The sequence below is a fragment of the Vulpes vulpes genome, chromosome 4 (genome assembly GCF_048418805.1).
Source record: "Vulpes vulpes isolate BD-2025 chromosome 4, VulVul3, whole genome shotgun sequence".
Classification (NCBI taxonomy): domain Eukaryota; kingdom Metazoa; phylum Chordata; class Mammalia; order Carnivora; family Canidae; genus Vulpes; species Vulpes vulpes.
Window position 1 is genome coordinate 13494539 of NC_132783.1, and position 22368 is coordinate 13516906.

The following is a 22368-nucleotide window of genomic DNA, read 5'->3' on the forward strand; positions in this document are numbered from 1 at the left end:
TTCTTAGAAAAAAAATAATTTCATCATGGGTCCTATCATTTCAGAATCTCAAATCAGATGCAGGAAGATTTTGATTTATCCGGGATTCTGTTCTTTTTCCTGATCAATCCAGAAAGTGCTTCATCCTCTCACAGTCTGATGGAATATCTAACCTATCTAAAGCATATCATCCTCCCTATCCCTCAAAAGACAGAAAACTAATTCCTGATACTAACAGGAGCAGAGCATTCATAAAAAGAAAGTACAGCATTTTCAAAATACATCTAATGACCTAAAAATGTCATCATCTATGATACGAAATGTCAATGCTTAGACTATCAAAATAACTATTATAAAAGAGATATTTCTTTTTACCTACAAGGAATGAAAAATAATTCACTAGCTCAATAAAAGCTCAGGAATAAGGCTAAACTAGATGTCAGGGAAAAAAATCAAGAAAATAGTATAACTAGTTTTTAAAATAAACAAAGCCATGTTAAAAAAACTTCACAGGAATAGTGATTTTAATAAATCAGAGAAAAGAAAATTCCATGACTGTTTAAAATGACTCCTCTAAGAACTGGATTTTCAACATGTATAGTAGTTATAATAGCAGGTTGGTCATGATATATTTTCTTATTATTGTCATTATTCCTGCTTTACATAGGAGTTTTATTTGTAGATATTTCTTTATCTATTTAGAATAATCTCCAAAAGCTAAAAATGTTAACAAGAGCTAAAATTTTTTACATAGTCAAGCATGTAAGTGTAACTCACCTTATACATGATAATTTTCAGAATCTTAAAAAAGAAAACAGTACAAGTTGTCCTTATTTTCTGTAATCCATCATAAAATACAAAAACCGTTCATACCTGCATAGGTCCAGGAATGCAAGACAGAACTCTCTCTATGTTCTCAGAGGTCACATCAACATCGTTCACAGCAACAAGGACATCACCTGAAAACAGAATAACAAAGGTTGTTGTATGAATATCCAAACATTAAAAACTAACTTAAACTTAGAACATTTTTTTAAAAAGCATCTATTCCAACCTCTTCAAAGTACTATGGAATTCATTATGTATTATTATATAGCTGATAGCAGCAGAGCTAAGCTCCCATTCCACTCTTTTCTTATATTATAATGCAGCCCAATGTTATGCCATCACTAAAGACAACCTATGGATACTTAAAGAGATGAATATTCTCATTTTGGATACAATTGGGAGGATTATGTCAACTCAAAGGACAAATACAAAATTTGTAGCATAAACCAAGTACTTACACAGTAAAAAATTTTGGCTGAAACTGTAATTAAATCCATGTGGTACATCATAACTCAACATGCTGCAGCATTCACTGTTATTATTGATCTGTGTCTATACACAGCTCTTTGTTTCAAAGGCCCCAACCATAACAAAATTCACAGCATGTTTTGGTAAAAGCTTCTTTTCCACGGCTTTTCTGTAAATGTGTATGTTTATCAAACTTTCATAAAATAAAGATCAGTGTTAAAATGGAAATTTACTTTTATAACACAGAGGTAATATCAATATATCAGTGAGTTTTTTATTAATAGAAATATATATACACCAAGGTTATTTTCTATCATTCCTAAATATATCATTAGGAAATGGACCAAATAATTAATATTTACCTAACAGATATTTATTGAGCACCTACTGTATACCATGCACTGTTCTAGGCACTACAGATGGAGAACTGAATAGACAAAAATCTCTACTGTCACAGAGCTTCATACTCTGGGGAAGACAGATAATAGACATGTATACAGATAATAGTGTTAGTAGACAATTCTCCATCAGTCCCTCATGTTTTGTACATCTTGTAAGGCAAGGCACTGAAAGTTCTTGTTCTGGATTATTATTTCAAGAATGTTTGTGTAGTGAACAGCCTTGAACAATAGAGCTAGTGTTGTGGGGAGTAATCATCTGAAAACATGTCTAACAAAGCTCTAAAAGCAGGAGACATACATGTATTGTCATAACAGATATGAAAATTAATTAGAGTGAGTGTAGTATACATATTTTTAAGTGTTTAGTAGAAAATTTTCTCTTTCTGTAACAGAAATATTATATCCACTTCTCATTCTCTCAGATATTTGTTTTCCTCAAGTTTTTCTCAGCATCTCTGTGACTCAGAAGTGGCAGGCTTCCTGGACATCGTATCACTGCAGTGGGCAGCAAAGTTCTTTCTTAACAAGCACACAAAAGTCATTAGTATGCCCTGCCAAAGGCTGAAAGGAAATGAACTGCGTGAATTGGTTTGAACTATTAGATAAGAAATGCTCTGCAAATTACTGATGGAAAATTTTATCAAGATACATTCAAAAGTTAAATAAAATAGAAAGAGGTGAAATCAGTTTATCACAGTGCTTAATTAAATCAATTCCTCAATGTAATATTAATCATTTGAGAAAATCCAACAATTTCTCAGCATCTACTTATATCAAATGCATGCTGAAAGGCACCAAGGGCTATGATAATATATATGCCAAAGTTTGTTTACTGCTCTACTTATACTATATACAAAATGAATACATAGTTTAAGAAATTATTATTATTCTTTAAAGATTTTCAGAGAAAGAGTACACACATGCATGCATGAGCAGGGAACCCAATGAGGGGGTGAGGGACTCAATCCCAGGGCCCTGGGATCATGACCTAAGCTGAAGGCAAATGCTTAACCAAATGGCACTCTAAGGTACTCCAAGAAACTATTTTTAAAACGAAACTATTACACATAAATCTAGAAAAAAGATATATGTAAAATGTTGCCTTTGGGTGTATAGGCTCTTTTTTTCTAAACTATCTACGTTAAATAAATATTACTATTATAAAAAAATTAAAGCTCATTATTTTACCAAAAAAACCCCACTGTGGTAGGCAGATGAATGGTCCCCTAAAATTGTCCACATCCTAATCACTGAAATCTGTGAATGTTACCTTACATGGCAAAAGGGACTTGGCAGATGTAATTAAGTTAAGGATATTATCTAGGTGGCCCAACGTAATCGCAGGGTATTTATAAGGAAGGAGCCAGGAGGGTCAGAGTCAGAGAGAAGCTTGAAAACGCTATGCTGCTGGCTTTGAAGATGCAGGAAGGGACAAGATAAGGAATTCAGGTGGTCTCTGAAAAGTTAGCCAAGGGAAGAGATTTCTAGCCTAGAAAATCCATAAGGAATGCAACTCTGTGGATACTTTGATTTTAGTGCAAGAGGACCTATTTTAGATTTCTAACTTCCAGAACTGCAAGATGATAAATTTGTGTTGTTTTAAACCACTAAGTTTGTGGTAATTTGTCACAGCATCAATAGAAAATGAATACACCTGTGTAACAATACAAAGCAGTCTTGGTTAAGACCCAAATAGGAATTAGGAACCATGAAAGATAAAGAATAGATCTGGATATACAAAGTTCAAAGAGGTCACCGGAGAAAAAAATAATCTTGTTAAAAGGAGAATTTATGCACAGAAGAACTGGGAAATATGTATGTGCCAGTGTGGTGGAATCAGGCTGTGAACTTAAAGTGGTCTTTTAAATTAAGCTGAATTTGATTTAGGGGAAAGAAAATCTGGCTTTTGAAACATAGTTACCATATTGCTATTTTATACATTCAAGTCAATGCATTTACTGTCCGAAAAATTCTTAAATTTTGAGAGAATTACCTTTATTATATATACATATATATATTTTTTTAAAACACTTTTTTAAAAAAGATTTTATTTATTTATTCATGAGAGACAGAGAGAGAGAGAGAGAGAGAGAGAGAGAGGCAGAGACACAGGCAGAGGGAGAAGCAGGCTCCATGCACGAAGCCTGACGTGGGACTCGATCCCAGGTCTCCAGGATCAGGCCCTGGGCCGAAGGCAGCGCTAAACCACTGAGCCACCCAGGCTGCCCTTATATATTTTTAAAGCTCTAATATCAATTCCTCATTTATAACATGCAGGCATAATCAGAAAGTTAAGGTCCGTCCTAATTTCTCATTCTAGAAATCCTTGAATAATGGTGGCTCATATACTAGAACTATCATTCAAAATATTTAAGTAAAATATCACATTCCCTGATGATGCTGGATAAGAAACTGATGCAAGGGAATCCCTGGGTGGCACAGCAGTTTAGCGCCTGCCTTTGGCCCAGGGCGCGATCCTGGAGACCCAGGATCGAATCCCACGTCGGGCTCCTGGTGCATGGAGCCTGCTTCTCCCTCTGCCTATGTCTCTGCCTCTCTCTCTCTCTCACTGTGTGACTATCACAAATAAATAAATAAAAATTAAAAAAAAAAAAAAGAAACTGGTGCAAGGTTTTTATTTCTCATTAAAATAGAAAACAAAACTACAGAAATTTGGAAAAATTATTGATGACCCTAGCACTATAGCCATAGTCATTTTCATAAATTATTTTTAGTCTTTACCTATATTGACACAAATGATGTATAAAGGATGTCACCCTTTTAAATCTCTCAAGTAATAAGAGTTTTTATGTTGGTACATAGTATTTAGATTATAATTTTAATAGTCAAATAATGCATACTTATTAAATTATAATTCAAATAACCATACTCCAGTTTGACATTTTCATGCTTTTTATTGTTTATTATTACTAAAAAATGCTTAAATAAATGTTTTCATGCACATAGTTTGCCTTCTTTTACATCTAGGGTCAGCAAACTTTTCCTGTAAAGGGCCAGATAAGTAAATATTTCAGGCTCTGAAGGCCATATGGCTTTTGTTGCAGCAACTATTCTACTCTGCAACTATAGCTCAAAAGCAGCAATAGACAACAAACACATGAATGTGGCTGTGTTCCAATACAATTTTATTTATCAACACTAACATTTGAATTTCATATAATTTTCATATGTAATAAAGTATTCTTCTTTTGATTTTTTTTTTATTTTAATCACTGAAAAGGTAAAAACCATTCTCAGTTTGCAGACTACAAAGATGAGTGCTTGGCCTGATCTGACATATAGGGCATGGTTCAGAGATCTGTTTTAGATTATTTCTTTTGGATAAGTGTATCAAATGGATTAAATGGGTTAAGTGGTACATTGTTGTAGCTTAATCCTTATTTCCAATTACATTTTGAAAGGATTAAATAATTTCTTTTCTTTTTGGCTTCAAAGAGAAATCCTTTGGCACTTTCCCCACTCATTCAAGTGAGCACCACAGCAAGTGAAAGAGTTTCTGAAAATGGAAATCAGAACTTGTAGGTCCCAGCTTTATCAACTGATTGCCCTCTGTTCTTGGATAAATCATATAATCCCTCTGGTACTCATCTGTAAAAGGAAGTAACTGCACCAGATGCTCTCTAGGAAGGCCTAAAAACTCTAATTCTACCTTTCCAATGAAGTCACTGCTTTTTTCATTCCTTTTCTACTGGGTCAAGTACCACAGGCAAATGTGGGAAAGAAATGATGTGAAGGAGAAGAGACAAATACGGCAGAGATACTTTAAAAAAACTGAAACACTAGGGTGCCTCAGGTGGCTCTGTCGGTTAAGCGTGCAATTCTTGGTTTTGGCTCAGTTATGATCTCGGAGTTGTAAGATCGAGTCCCAAGCTGAGCTCCATGCTCAGCTCAGAGTCTGCTTGAGACTGTGTCCATTTCTGTCAGCCCCTCTCTTATCTTGCTCTCACTCTCTAAAATAGATAAATAAATAAATATTTTTTTAAAGGGGGAAAAAGAAAATTGAAATGTTTCAAGTTTTACAGAAGGTGAAAATGAAAATATGTATCAAATAACAACATGTAAAATATCAGAGAATAAAAACCATTCATTAGGTGCTCACAAAAAACCAAACCTATCTTTTTAAAAAAGCACTGCAAATGTTTAACTGGAAACAAGCGGAATGTCCATCAACAGTGAAATGTAAAAATGAATATACAATGGAATATCACATATCAAAAGCCTGGATATTTCCCAAGATTATAAAATAAAGAAAATAAACACAAGAGAATATACCCTATATTTTTCTATTAAATGAAGTTTAAGAAGAGGTAAAATTAAAAAAAGAAGAAGAGGAGGAGGAAAAACCAACTCTGTTGATAGAAAACTTGACTTTCAGAAGGGAGGAGGTATTAACTGGGAGGAGGCACTATGGAACCTTCTGGGTACTGGAAATGTTCTTTGGGTGGTAGTTACACAGGCATATACATATGTCAAAATTCATTCAATGTATACTTAAGATTTGTCCATGTTATGAATGTTATACCTCAAAAAGATTTCTAAAAAGTAAAAAAACTTCAAAAAATTTAAAGGAGAAATAGCACAAGTGTGTCATACAAAACAAAGTTATTCAGTGATCACAGGTGAGAACCTTAGAAGTTACACAAAAAGCAATTAAAATAAAACTTTTACTGTTGGGGATCCGTGGGTGGCGCAGCGGTTTGGCGCCTGCCTTTGGCCCAGGGCACGATCCTGGAGACCCGGGATCGAATCCCACATCGGGCTCCCGGTGCATGGAGCCTGCTTCTCCCTCTGCCTGTGTCTCTGCCTCTCTCTGTGTGTGTGTGTGTGACTATCATAAATAAATTAAAAAAATTTAAAAAAAAAACTTTTACTGTTAAACTAATGTGTTTAGAACATTAATGTGTGATTTCTTTAACCCTATCCTTTCCAATCCTTAAAAAACACCTACTTAAACTAGCAAAACTGGGTCATCTTGATGAAAAAAAAATCACCAAGGTGATACATAATTTCTAGGATGCAGGTAAAAAGAGGATTTGCTTTGGTTTAGGGATACAGACTGGCTACTCGTAGTCAAGGAGCAATCAACTGTCAAACTTTTTTTTTTTTTTAAGATTTATTTATTTGAAAGAGAGAGAGCACCTGCATTCATGTGCATGGGGGTGGGAAGGAGCAGGGAGGGGCAGAAGGAGAAAGAATCTCAAGCAGGCTCCACACCCAGCATGGAGCCCAACACGGGGCTTGAACTCACAACCCTGAGATCATGACCTGAGCCAAAATCAAAAGTCAGATATTTAACTGACTGAGCCACCCTAGTGCCCCTCAGCAGTCAAACTTTAAGAAAAACTCAGAAATAAAAAATAAGGAGTTAAGTCAGCAGAAAGAACTGCAAAAATGGCACGAGAAAATGCAGCGAACCCCCCAGAATCCCAGTAAAAGAAGAATCAGAATAGAATATGAGTTCTACTGTCATGAAAGGGAAAGAATGAAAACAGTCACCAGTCTCACTGTGTTGGCCAACACACTTTAGTCAAAGGAGGGTCATTCTCCAGCTAAGACAATGGCAGAAGTCACCCCAGCATACTGCATTACCAGGACAAAGTTTTCAAGATCCTCCTGCATATGGGGTTACCTCACAGTTCAACCACAGAATTCAGTGTGAAATCAAACTATGAAAGAAACAAATGAGAGAATTCCATCCTGGGATTATCAAAGTCACCATGACATTATAATTGTCCATTATTTATTCCCAAAGTATGTGACTTTAAAAATATACAACATAACCATAAAATTAAATATCTGAAAAAAGAAAAAAACATTTATAATGTCTCCACACAAACCCAACTCTTACTAGCATTTTGCTGCATTTATATTTACTTCTAATCATTTTCCCATATTTTTCTACATAGTATGTGCATTTATTCAATAACTGTTTTTGAGGGCTTATTTATCAACCAAACCTTTTGCTATGCATCAAGGATGTAATAATCATTTTATTCTGACAATTTTTTTTACATATTGGTAAATCATAAATTCTTCCATTATGAAACTGAAATGATGAACTTCATTTTTTTTGCCTTTTTATTGCTACTCAATACACATGCAGAAAAGTGCACAAACTGTAGTAGTACAACAGTAAATTATCAAAAATGCACATATTTATGTAACTACATTCAGGCCAAGAAGTATACTCTGAGCATCATGTGTATCTTTAAATTATTTTAAATATAATCAACAGGACTATATAGTAGTCTCTCCCTCTCTGTAGTTCATTCTCTTTCCTCCCACACAGATGGTATGAGAAGACGGAAGTGTCATTTCTAGAGGATTCAGCAGACTGGAGTGAGGATCAGGGGAAAGTAAACATGGAATAGGACGTTCACTGATCATAACCACCTCTCCACTAGGGTTCAAGAGAAATGGGCAAAAAGAATTTTAGAGATTTGTCTACAAATCAGTCCAATTAGGTCCTGAACAGAGGCCCCAGATAAATATAGGCGTTTCCCATCTTGTGGTATCCTAAAATTATGGTGGTTGGCAACAACCAGGCAAGATTTCATAAGCATGAATTCTGGCATCCTCTGAAAGAACAAAGAATAAACCTTAGAGACATTTTACAAAAGAGGAAGTTGAGCACCTGAGAGAACATAAGCATGCATTAGCTATCTGTCACAGCATAACAAATGACCCCAAAACTTAGGCATTTATTTATTTATTTATTTATTTATTTTTAAGATTTATTTATTTATGATAGACATAGAGAGAGAGTGAGGCAGAGACACAGGCGGAGGGAGAAGCAGGCTCCATGCCGGGAGCCCGACGTGGGACTCGATCCCGGGACTCCAGGATCGCGCCCTGGGCCAAAGGCAGGCGCCAAACCGCTGAGCCACCCAGGGATCCCCCAAAACTTAGGCATTTAAAACAACCACTACCACCTATTATCCTTCTTGGTTCTGGGGCTGACTGGGCTTAGCAGAGGTTCTCACTCAGGGTTCCTCATGTAGTTGCAGTCAGATGGTGGTTGGGGTTGGAATTATCTGGAAGGCTTCTTTACTCATGTGTGGTAACTGATGCTGCAGGGCGGCTGAGACCTCAGTTGGGATGATTAGCTGGAATACTACTCATGGCCTCTTCATGTGGACCACCCTTGCTCACACAATGGCAACTGGACTCCAAGAATACTAAGCAGAAGCTGCATCACCTCTTATGATTCCACTTCTGAAATCACATAGTACTAGTTAAGCTGTAGTCCAGGCCCACAGGGTAGGGAGGGGAGGACCCAAAAACTTAACTCTCCATGGAAGGAGTATCAACATGACGTTGTAAGAAAGGAATAGGGAGATCTTGTTTCAACCATTTGGAACACCCACTGCATAGATGTCCTTCCTATGTGATTTTGCCCTTGTAAACCCCTATCATTGCACTTATCATACTATGTGAAACTGTCTACCTATTTCTTTTTTTTTTTTTTAAGATTTTATTTATTTGACAGAGACAAAGAGAGCAAGCACCTGCAGGGGGAGCAGCAGAGGGAGGGGAAAAAGCAGGCTCCCCACAGAGCAGAGAGCCCCTCGTGGAGCTCTATCCCAGGACTCTGAGATCATGACCTGAGCCGAAGGCAGATGCTTAACTGACTGAGCCATCCAGGCCCCAGTCTGCCTCTTTCTGACCCATCTCTTCCATCACAGTATGAGCTTCTTAAGAAGTGTAAGTGGATCCTTAGAGTAATCTTTGTATTCCTGACACTTAGCAAATGTTCAAAAGTTTCATTGAATCAATGAACAAATGCAATTTAGACTAAGAAATATTTTTAAATGTTTCTAAAGTAGCTATAAAAGTTTATCTAAATTTTTTTTTTAAGATTTTATTTATTTATTCATGAGAGACACAGAGAGGGAGAGGCAGAGACAGGCAGAGAGAGAAGCAGGCTTCCCTCAGGGAGTCCCCCAAGGGAGCCCAATGGGGGACTCGATCCCGGGACCCCAGGATCATGCCCTGGGCCCAAGGCAGACACTCAACTGCTGAGCCACCCAGGTGTCCCAGTTTATCTAAATCTTATAGGCTGAGTTAACTTAAAAGACCATGAGTTTTTAAATCTGTTAATAACTTAAGTTTCATTAACAATATATTTTCACATTTGACTAATACAGCTTTACCTAAGTAATAAAGTTGCTATGACTCAAGCATTATATCCAACACTGAAAATGTATTAGCAATACAAAATGCTCACCTTAATATATATTCAGAATGACTTTTGGATTTTTTTCCCCTTAAAATTGATGAAATGTTTTATGACAAGCACCCTTAAAAGGAAATTTATGTATAACATCACTGTTGCTAAATATGCCAAATGAAACAGCTTAAAACCACTCCAAGAACTTAGTGTACTCAAATACAAACATACAATTTAAAAGTATTTTTATTCATAAATTACATATTTTTATATCATGCTGTTGGATATAGGTCATTCAAATCTAAATTATCATTGTAAAATTAGCTTATTTTCTTTCTCTTGTCAGCAAATATAACCAAGATGAAATATAATTATATAATTCAAAACTCAAAAATTAGTTAAGCTATTCCTTGGCTTAAACGAGGCACACGCATATTCAACTCACCAAAATCCTTATTTAAGAACACCATAGCCTTCCTTGAAGTACACCATGCTTAACAATTTCACTATTGTCCCAAATACCACCAAGCAGTCCTTAATCTGTTGAGACTTTGGATAGAATTCTGTTTTGATCATGTCTCACAAAACATCATTAATCATGAATCTCTGCACACAAGAACTGATATTTACCAGCAACACTTACCAATTAATATCTGACCACTCTTCATAGCAGATCCTCCTGGTAGCAGGCCATGGACCACAAGTCTCTCTCCACTGCCCTGTTTCCCACTTTTTTTCCAGCTCCACTTGGTCTGATGAATAATCCCAACCAGTACTTCCAGAAGCTTGAGCTGCTCTTTGGCTTTGGTTACAGTTAACTTTTTGGGGTTTACATAAATATTCACATCTTTATACCGCTGTTGGACAACAACTCCTGTTTTCGGGTTGGACTGATGCTTTAGAATGGACACTGGCTCATTGTCATTGCTATTTTTTTTATTGTAGCGCTTGGGTAAAAGACTTTTACTTTTTAAAATTTTGGTAAACCGCTTCAGCTTAGGTTCATACTTTTTTCCTTCTTTGTAATCTTCTTCAATTATAATTTCATTTTCACTGAACCGGACATGGTTCACAGTAGGAGTCTCAGGAAGGAGACTTTCTTCTTCATCTTCACTCAATTCCAAATAAAATAATTCTCCATTTTTCTGCACATTGTCCAGCCATTCAGGTTCAACATCACTATAAAAAAGAGAAAAGATATTCTGAATAGCAGCCAAACATAAGAAAAATAGTTATGTCTTTTGGGCATGGGCACGCAGGGAGGTTGGAGGAGGTGAAAATTCTTTGATTCTTTCAAAGTATCACTATTTCTGATTTACTGTAAGCATCAACATTATTTCCTAGGATACTTTTTAAGAGTCTTGAAGAAATGGGGTTGGAGGAGAGGGAATCAAAAAAGCATAGTAAGGGCAGCCCAGGTGGCTTAGCGGTTTAGTGCCGCCCTCAGCCCAGGGTATGATCCTAGAGACCTGGGATCGAGTCCCACGTCAGGCTCCCTGCATGGAGCCTGCTTCTCCCTCTGCCTGTGTCTCTGCCTCTCTCTCTCTCTCTCTCTCTCTCTCTCTCTCTCTCTGTCATGAATAAATAAATAAAATCTTAAAAATAAAAAAAAGCATAGTGATAGAAAAGAAAAAAAAAAGAGATGGCCTCCTTCTAGAACCTAAGATTTTTTTTCATTTTAATTCAGCCCTTATAAGGTTATTGCTCACTTTACACCATTTCACTGGACAATAATTTACATTAATAGTTGACTGTTCAATTATATCCAGATATAAGCCATTTGGAAATTGGACATAAAAACATCCTGTTTGCATAGAAATTATTTAGTATGTTTATGTTAAAATGAAAACTAAAGCCTACTGTTTTTAATAAATTTGTTTATACGATAAATTTTCAAAACATTCACCTTGCCATAAACTAAAATCTTTGCTAAAAACTAGTTTATAATCACAGTTGATAAAGATCGCTTCTACAGCTTAAAATTTCCATTAAACTTGTTTTTGTATAAATAATTGTAGTAAGAAAAGTAAACCGCATATTACATAATTTGTCATGTGATTGTTAAAAAAACTTTTAACTGAAGTAGGCCATTGATAAAAACAAAAGTACTTCTATTAAAATGGCTGAAACAGCATTACAAAGCAAAATGCTTATATTAAGGTAGCAATCCTAAATACAAACTCAACCCTGCCTGTTCAATGTGACACTACCTTTCAAACTGCTATTTTTAAAATAAAACTGGTTACAGTGGAAAATAAAGTATGTAAAGAGAGTATTTCAGAAACACCAGCTGTAATATTCTGATGTAAAAGGGTGTAATTTGTGTTCTAATCATTCCATCAAATAGAAAGACATTTCTGTTTTCTGCACTATTTATTAGCAACTCTTATTCTTTTAACTTAAAAGTCAACTATTTCTCTAGGAGCACCTGGGTGACTCAGTTGGTTAAGCGTCCACCACTTGAATTTGGCTCAGGTCTTGATCTCAGGGTTGTGAGATCCAACCCTGTGTTGGACTCTGTCCAGTTGTTGGGCTTTTTGCATTGGGATGGAGCCTCCTTAAGATTCTCTCTCTCCCTCTCCTCTGCTCCTCCCCTCTACCACCCAAACCTGTGCACACTCTCACTCTCTAAAAAAAAGTCAACTTCGCTCTAAAAGTTGTGAAAATTACTTTTAAAAAATGTATTACTCTATTACTCAACTCTGAAACTAACCACTGATCTCATCTGTGGTTGGCAATTTTCAACTATATATTAATGGTTTAAAAAAAGGCATATCCAGGGCAGCCCCGGTGGCGCAGCGGTTTGGCGCCGCCTGCAGCCCGGGGTTTGATCCAGGGGACCCTGGATAGAGTCCCACATCGGGCTCCCTGCGTGGAGCCTACTTCTTTCTCCCTCTGCCTGTGCCTCTGCCTCTCTCTCTCTCTCTCTCTCTCTCTCTGTGTGTCTCTATGAATGGATAAATAAAATCTTTCTTTTTTTTAAAGGCATATCCAGCCCCATATATAAAACTAACATTTCCTTGGCACTTATTGGTTCCTAATTGTGGCATTATTTTAGCACCATTTAGCATCAGGTTTTAACCATTTATCAGATGTTTCAACCATATCTATCTGTACCCACAGAAATTAGTATTTACTCTGGAGAATCTAAATATTTCCAATCTAGATAACTATGTACCATGATTTAAAATGGTACAATGTACATATCATGATTACACATAATTACATATGAAGATATGTATCAGTTTAAACACTGAATGAAATTATTTGCTTTATAATCTCACTCTTTTAATCTTTAAAATTTGAATGGGAAACCATTTTTTGGCTATGACTTAAAGATATTTGCAGCTGGCAGGGAGCAGGCACAGGGCATTCAATCATGGAGCAAATGAACAGTGCAGGGCACTTAGAAGGACTAGAATTGTAAAGATTAAAAAACATCAGTTCCTTCCCCTGTCTAGTGGAGAAGAGAAAGTGAGAAAGAATTCACAACAATACATATGGTAAATGAAAGACAGAGGTCATCGAGTTTAGCCTGGGATTGAGGATCAGGGCAGGGAGAATTTCTGGTAGAGGAGACACAGAAGTAAGTTTTAAAAGAGTAGGTGGTTGGTGATGGGGATATGGGGAGCTGAAAGAGAAAAGACAACTCCAAGCAGAAGGAACAGCATAAGCAGAGGCCTTGAAGGACTGTCTCCATGCCCATGTGGACAACTAAAGCTAGTCTGGAACATACCTCAACATCATAAAAGCCACATATAAAAAACCCACAGCTACTGTCATCCTCAAAGGGGAAAAACTGAGAGCTTTCCTCTATAATCAGGAACAAGACAGGGATGTCCATTCTCACCACTGTTACTTAACATAGTACAGGAAGTCCAAGCCTCAGCAATCAGACAACAAAAAGAAATAAAAATTAACATCCAAATCAACAAGGAAGAAGTAAAACCTTCAATATTTGCAGATGACATCATACTCTGTAGAGAAAATCCAAAAAACTCAACCAAAAAACTGCTACAACTGATACACCAATTCAATAAAGTTGCAGAATACAAAATCAACATACAGAAATCTGTTGCATTTCTCTAAAATAATGAAGCAGCAGAAGGAGAAGTTAAGGAATCAATCCCATTTATAATTATACCCAAAATCATAAGATATCTACAAATAAACCTAACCAAAGAGGTAAAAGATCTGTATTCTGAAAACTATAAAACATGTATGAAAGAAATTAAAGATGACACAAAGAAATGGAAAAATATTCCATGCTCATGGATTGGAAGAACAAATATTGTTAAAATGTCTACTACCACCCAAAACAATCTACACATTTAATGTAATCCTTATCAAATTACCACCAGCATTTTTCACAGAGTTAGAATAATCAATCCTAAAATTTATATGGAAAAAAAATAAATAAAATAAAATAAAATTTGTATGGAACGACAAAAGACCCTGAATAGCCAAAGCAATCTTGAAAAAGAAAAACAAGGGCACCTGTGTGGCTCAGTGGTTGAGTGTCTGCCTTTGGCTCAGGTCAGGATCCAGGATAGAGTCCTGCATCAGGCTCCTCACGGAGAGCCTGCTTCTCCCTCTGCCTATATCTCTGCCTCTCGCTCATGAATAAATAAAAAAAATCGTAAAAAGAAAAAAAAAAAGGAAAGCTGGAGACATCACAATTCCAGACTTCAAGTTATATTACAAGCTGTAGTAATCAGTATGGTACTAGCACAAAAACAGACACGTAGGTAAATGGAATAGAATAGAAAACCCAGAAATTGATTCACAATTATAAAGCCAACTAATCTTTGACAAAGCAGAAAAGATATCCAGTAGAAAAAAAAAATAGTTTCTTCAACAAATGGTGCTGGGAAAACTAGACAGGAACATGAAGAAAAATGAAACTGGACCACTTTCTTATACCATACACAAAAATAATGTCAAAATGAATGAAAGACATAAATGTGAGACCTGAAACCTTAAAAATCCTAGAAGAGAACACAGGTAGTAACTTCTCTTAACATTGGCTATAGTAACTTTTTCTAGGTAGGGTCCCTGAGCTCAGCAAGAGAAACAAAAGCAAAATGAACTATTGGGACTACATCAAAATAAAAAGCTTCTGCACAGTAAAGGAAACCATCAACAAAACTAAAAGGCAACCTATGGAATAGGAGAAGATACTTGCAAATGATGTATCTGATAAAGGATTAGTATCCAAAATATATTTAGAACTTATCAGGGCAGCCCGGGTGGCTCAGCGGTTTAGCGCCGTCTTCAGCCCAAGGCATGATCCTGGAAACCCAGGATCAAGTCCCATGTCAGGCTCCCTGCACGGAGCCTGCTTCTCCCTCTGCCTGTGTCTCTGCCTCTCTCTCTCTCTGTGTGTCTCTCATGAATAAATAAATAAAATCTTAAAAAAAAAAGAACTTATCAAACTCGACACCCAAAAAACTAATAATCCAGTTAAGAAATGGGCAGAAGACATGAATAGACATTTCATCAAAGATGACATACAGATGGCCAACAGACACATGAAAAGATGGTCAACATCACTCATCATCAGTGAAATACAAATCAAAACTACAATGAAATACTACCGCACAACTGTCAAAATGGTTAAAATTAACAACACAGGAAACAAAGATGTTAGCAAGATGCAGAGAAAGGGAAAACCTCTTACACTGCTGATGGGAACAGAAGCTGGGTAAGCCACTGTGGAAAAATATGGAGGTTCCTCAAAAGTTAAAAATAAGAGCTACCAAAACTAGAAAGAACCCATCAAAAAGAAGAATTAAAGACCAACATCTCTGCAAAAATTCTCACCAAGATACTAGCCATTAGGATCCAACAGTATATTATGAGGACTATTCACCACAACCAAGTGGGATTTATCCCCGGGATGCAAGGGTGGTTCAACATTCGTAAAACAATCAATGTGATAGATCACATCAATAACAGAAAAGACAAGAATCATATGATCCTCTCATCAGATGCAGAGAAAGCATTTGAAAAAATACAAAACCCATTCCTGATTAAAACTCTTCAAACTGTAGGGATAGAGTGAACATTTCTCAATATCATAAAAGCCATTTATTAAAAGCCCACAGCAAATATCATTCTCAATGGGGAAAAACTGAGAGCCTTTCCCATAAGATCAGGAACACGACAGGGGTGTCCACTCTCACCACTGCCATTCAAGATAGTACCAGAAGTCCTAGTAATCAGACAACAAAAAGAAATAAAAGGCATTTAAATTGACAAAGAAGTCAAACTCTCTCTCTTCACAGATGACATGATACTGTATACAGAAAACCCCAAAGACTCCACCCCAAGATTGCTAGAACTCATACAACAATTCAGCAATGTGGCAGGATACAAAATCAATGCACAGAAATCAGTGGCATTTCTATCCACTAACAATGAAACTGAAAAAAGAGAAATTAAGGAATCAATTCTATTTACAATTGCATCCAAAACCATAAGATACCTAGGAATAAACCTAACCAAAGAGTTAAAGGATCTATATTGTAAAAGTTACAGAACACTTATAAAAGAAATCGAGGAAGATGTAAAGAGATGGAAAAACATCCCATGCTCATGGACTGAAAGAAAAAATATTGTGAAAATGCTTGTGCTACCCAGAGCAATTTACACATTCAATGCAATCCCTATCAAAATACCATGGACTTTCTTCATAGAATTGGAACAAATAATCCTAAGATTTGTATGGAACCAGAAAAGACCCCGAAGCCAGGGGAATGTTGAAAAAGAAAACCAAAGCTGGGAGCATCACAATGCTTAACTTCAAGCTGTATTACAAAGCTATGATCATCAAGACAGTACTGGCACAAAACAGACACATAAATCAATAGAATGGAATAGAGAACCCAGAAATGGGCCCTCAACTCTATGGTCAACTTATCTTTGACAAAGCAGGAAAGAATATCCAATGGAAAAAGACAGCTTCTTCAATAAATGGTATTGGGAATATTGGACAGCCACAGGCAGAACAAAACTGGACCATTCTCTTATACCACGCACAAAGATAAACTCAAAATGGTTGAAAGATCTAAATGTGAGACAAGAATCCATCAAAATCCTGGAGGAGAACACAGGCAAAAACCTTTTTGACCCTGACCATAGCAACTTCTTGCAAGACACATCTATGAAGGCAAGGGAAACAAAAGCAAAAATGAACTATTGAGACTTCAAGATAAAAAGCTTCTGCACAGCAAAAGAAACAATCAACAAAACTAAAAAACAACCCTACAGAATGGGAGAAGATATTTGCAAATGATATCAGATAAAGGGCTAGTATCCAAGATCTATAAAGAACTTATCAAACTCAACACCCAAGAAACAAATGATCCAGTCATGAAATGGGCAGAAGACATGAACAGATACTTCCCAAAGAAGACCTACACACAGCCAACAAACACATGAAAAAATGTTCCATATCACTTACCATCAGGTAAATACAAATCAAAACCACAACAAGATGCCACTTTACACCGGTGAGAATGGCTAAAATTAACAAGACAGGAAACAACAAATACTGGCAAGGATGTGGAGCAAGGGGAACCCTCTTGCACTGTTGGTGGGAATGCAAGCTGGTACAGCCACCCTGGAAAACTGTGTGGAGGTTCCTCAAGAAGTTAAAAATAGAACTACTCTATGACCCAGCAATTGCACTACTGGGTATTTACCCCAAAGATACAGATATATCTGTACAAACAAAGGGGCACCTGTACCCCAATGTTCATAGCAGCAGTGTCCACAATAGCCAAACTGCAGAAGGAGCTACGATGGTTTTTGACAGATGAATGGATAAAGAAGATGTGGTCTCTATATACAATGGACTATTACTCAGCCATCAGAAAGGACGAATAACAATCATTTGCTTTAATGTGGAACTGGAGGGTATTATGCTGAGTGAAACAGGTCAATCAGAGAAGGACAATCATCATATGGTTTCACTCATATGAGGAATATAAGAAATAGTGAAAGGGACTTATGGGAAAGGAGGGAAACTGAGTGGGAAAAAAATGAGAGAGGGAGACAAACCATAAGAGACTCCTAACTCTGGGAAACAAAGGGTTGCAGAAGGGGAGGAGAATGGGGGCATGTGGTGACTAGGTGATGGGCACTAAAGAATGAACACTGGGTATTATACTATATGCTGGCAAATTGAGTTTAAATAAAGTATTTTTAAAAAAACAGAACTACCTTATGATTCAGCAATTGCACTATTGGGTATTTACCCAAAGGATACAAAAATACTGATTTAAAGGGATACATGCACCCTGATGTTCATAGCAGCATTATTTACAATAGCCAATATATGGAAGCAGCCCAGAGTCCATTAAATGATGAATGGAAAAGAGGTGGTACGTGTGTGTGTGTATTATACATATGTGTATATAGCAGAATATTATTCAGCCATAGAAAAAGAATGAAATCTTACCATTTGCAATGATGTGGATGGAGCTACAGAGTATTATGCTAAGTGAAATAAGTCAGTCAGAGAAAGGCAAATACCATATGGTTTCACTCAGAGGTCTAGTTTAATAAGCAAAAGAGACGACCATAGAAGAAAAAGAAAAGAAAAAGGGAGAGCGAAAGCATAAAACAGACTCTTAACTACAGAGAACAAACCAACATGTTGGAAGAGAGGCGGGTGGGGGATGGGCTAATGGGTGATGGGCATTAAGGAGGGCATTTGTTGTGATGAGCACTGGGTGTTGTATGTAAGTGATAAATCACTAAGCTCTACTCCTGAAACTAATTACACTATATATTAACTAACTGGATTTGTAATAAATCTTGTAAACATAGAAAGGAAATAAGAGAAGCAGGAATAAAGATGGAAATGAAGGTATGAGACTTCTGAAAGAAGGCAACATCTATAGCAAAGGAAAATGAACTGAGAAGTAAAAAAACCTGGGTCCAAATTCTGTTCTATTGACATTTTTACTTTTCTTTCTATTTTTTTTATTAGAGACCCAGAGAGAGAGAGAGACGGAGAGAGAGAGAGGCAGAGACACAGGCAGAGGGAGAAGCAGGTTCCCTGTGGGGAGCCGGATGTGGGACTGGATCCCAGGGCTCCAGGATCACGCCCTGGGCCTAACGCAGTACCAAACTGCTAAGCCACAGGGGCTGCCCTTTTTTTTTTTTTTTAAAGATTTATTTTTACTTTCCTAAGTTTTAGTTTTTCTTTTTTAGAAAACAGACTATACGTACCTCGCATGGCTGTTATCAACAGTAAATAAGAATATGTGCTTGCCATGATAAATGTCAAATACATGTTGGTTCCTTTCCTCTTCCACAACAGGGTAAAAAATGTAGAGAAACTTAACAACTTTATTAGATACAGCACTCATACTTCTGTATTCTTCCAACCCCTGTCAATAAACGAAGATGTCTCCAATGACTTCTATTTGCTAAGTTCCAGGCTAAGTGCTGTTGGAAACAAACTAGATGTGGCTTCTATGGCTCCCATAATTCAGTATTCCTGAAAGATTCCTTATTCCTACTCCAGATGATTAATTCCTATTTAGATTAAGCATCAAGTGCATAAATGATTAAAGTGTTAAAAAGTTTAACAGAGTTGTAAAGATTGTACTCTCAAGTTAGTTCTACTAGAAGGGGATGTATTAAAAACCCAACCTTTCATTACAACTATTATTAATAACACATTAAAGAAATTAATATTATATGTTGATACTCCTGCTCCAGGAGATGGAGCTTAATCTTTCTTCCCCTTTAATGTGAACTAGATTTAGTGATGCGCTCTCAAAGAACAGAGTATGGGAAGTGAGAAATAGTAACTTCACAGTGAAGAAACCTTGCAGACATTACCTTAACAAGCGATTCAGGTTATGAAAAACAAGGAACAACTAAGAAACTGTCAGAGACCACAGGAAACTAGGGAAACTTAATGACTAAATGCAATATGATATCCTGGATTAGATCCTGGAACAGAAAAAGGACTTAAGTAGATAAATGATAAAATTCAAATAAAGCCTGGAGTTTATTTAATAGTGGTGTACTAATGTTAATTTCCTAGTTCTGGCAAACATACCATAGTTGTGTAAGATGTTAACATCATGGGAAACTGGGTGGAGGATATATGGGAACTCTCTGTACCATGTTTGCAATGTTTCTATAAATCTAAACTTATTCCAAAAGAAAAATGTTTATTTTTAAAAAGGAATTAACTCTAGGGGCACCTCGGTGGCTCAGTGATTGTCTGCCTTTGGCTCAGGATGTGATCCCGGGGTCCTGGAATAAAGTCCTGCATCAGGCTTCCCCCAGGGAGCCTGCTTCTCCCTCTGCCTATGTCTCTGCCTATGTCTCTCATGAATAAATTAAAAAAAAAAAAAACTTAAAGAAAAAAAGGAATTAACTCTAGCAGCTTTAATTCGGATTTTTAAATACAGATTTTTATAAGTATTCTTTAATCTCTTTTCTGAGATCCTACGGTACAAACTGCAAAGCTGTCATTGTGTAAATGTCTTTTGATGAGGTTATTTTGTTTATTCTACTTTTCTCTGTATATTTATTGTCTACTTGCAAAGTTTGAGGACACTTTTAATTGGTTTTCAAGGCTCTAACTGCTGTAGTAAACATGAGCAGAGTCCTTCCCAAAGAAAGATTTGCTAATTCGCAAATAACCAAATTCACTTACATAAACGGTGACACGACTATATTAAAGAAAATAAACTTCAGATAATGCTAATAAGTTTCTCAATCCATATTCAAGAATTATACACTGATAATGTTTTTTCTTCTAAATTACTGAATCTCTGTTTTTTTTTTTTTTTTAAAGATTTTATACATTTATTCATGAGAGACAGAGAGAGAGAGAGAGAGAGAGAGAGAGAGAGAGAGAGAGAAAGAGACACAGGCAGAGAGAGAAGCAGGCTCCATGCAGGGAGCCCGATGCAAGACTCCAGGATCAGGTCCTGGGCCAAAGGCGGCGCTAAACCACTGAGCCACCCAGGCTGCCCTCTCAGGTCTTTATTTACATTGTCAGCACGTTTTAGCAATTGAAATGGTATTAGTATTTTCTTGGTATCTAAAAGAAAAGTTCTAAATAGCCAGACCTACTGGTTCATTTCTTTAAGAAAAACAGACTTTTGCTACTAATCCAAACCTGTTACAGTGTATTTTTTTCCTTTTTAGTGAGCAAAAGTACCAAAGTGACCAAAACACATAGTTACATGGTGCTAATATGTACAGCCTGACAATTCTAAGAGAAAAACCACACACAATAAAAGTATCATAACAGATGAATATGGATCCTATCCGATATTTGTTCAGCACTGGTCTGTCCAATGTTTTTCTATGTTTGCTTTTCTGTGCTCTACCAGCAATATCTAATTTTCATCCTCGAAGTCGTTTGATTGGTCAAAGTCTATGCTAGATGTTATAGCAGCTTGAGGGGAGGGGTGGGGATGGGCTGGTGTTCTTTCTAGCCTAGCCACAGTCACCACTGGAACAAATACGAAGCATGTTAGAGAAAAGGAAGGGATCAATCAGTAAACTACTGGGTACTCATTGCAGGAAATAAATATTTACATCTGGAACACATCTCCATTGGAATTATGTTAATAATGACCCCACTGCCAGGACCACATTCCTTACCTCCAACCCCTTCAGCTAAATGGAGCATGTTTACATATCACTAGGTTAGGGATAAGATTTGACCCTGGCAGAACTGAAATCATAGGCCAGAAAAACATTGTGTGATAGGGCATTTTTGTACTTTTAAAGGTGTCAGATGGACACAGGGCTCATCACCTAGCTAAAATGCAAGTGCTCAAGAAGAAGTACAAAAACTGCTATAGGAGAGTTGAATTTGAAGAAATTAAGTCTAAGAAGGATCAAAAAAGGTTGCAGGAGAAGGTAGCACTTAAGTGGGACGTTGAATGATTTTCACAAGACAGAAAGAAGGGGCATTTCAGAGAGAAAAAAGTACGTACAAATATAGGTGTGAAAGTGCACAAGAGGTATGAGAATGGGTGTGTATTTCAGTGTAGTAATGTTATGCACTGAATGTTTGTGTCCCCCTAAAATATGAATGTTGAAACCCTACTGCTCAGTGTGATGGTATTAGGAGATGGGACCTTTGGGAAGTAATTAGGATTAGATGAGGCCACGAGGATGGAGCCCTCATGAATGGAATTAGTGCCCTCATAAGGGTCACGAGAAAGTTTGCTTGTTCGTCCTGCTCTCTGCCATGTGAAGATACAAAGAGAAACCAGCAAACTGTAACCTGGAGGAGGGTTTTCACAAGAACCTGACCATGCTAGTACAGTGATCTTGGACTACCAGCCTTCAGAAATAAATTTCTGTTGTTTATAAGTTACTCAGTCTATGCAATTTTTAAATTTTTTTATGTATATATTTATTTTGAGAAAGATAGTGTGGGCGGGGGGGGGAGAGAATCTTAAGCAGACTCTACACCCAGTCCAGAGCCCAATGTGGGGCTTGATCTCA

At 36.8% G+C, this 22368-nt stretch overlaps 1 protein-coding gene across 4 annotated transcripts in view; it reads right to left on the reverse strand.

Moving 5' to 3' along the window:
- The window catches only part of INTU (inturned planar cell polarity protein), an 83487-nt gene that overhangs the window by 53231 nt on the left and 7888 nt on the right, over positions 1-22368 (reverse strand). For all 4 annotated transcript variants that reach the window (XR_012000929.1, XM_072755289.1, XM_026014283.2 and 1 more), the window contains exons 2-3: positions 10511-11046; positions 853-938 (exon numbers count right to left, since the gene is read on the reverse strand). Coding sequence is in view for 3 of the 4 variants with exons in the window: in XM_072755289.1 (XP_072611390.1) it covers positions 853-938; positions 10511-11046 (622 nt within the window). In the remaining variant the exon portion in view is untranslated. The remainder of the gene's footprint in view (positions 1-852; positions 939-10510; positions 11047-22368) is intronic.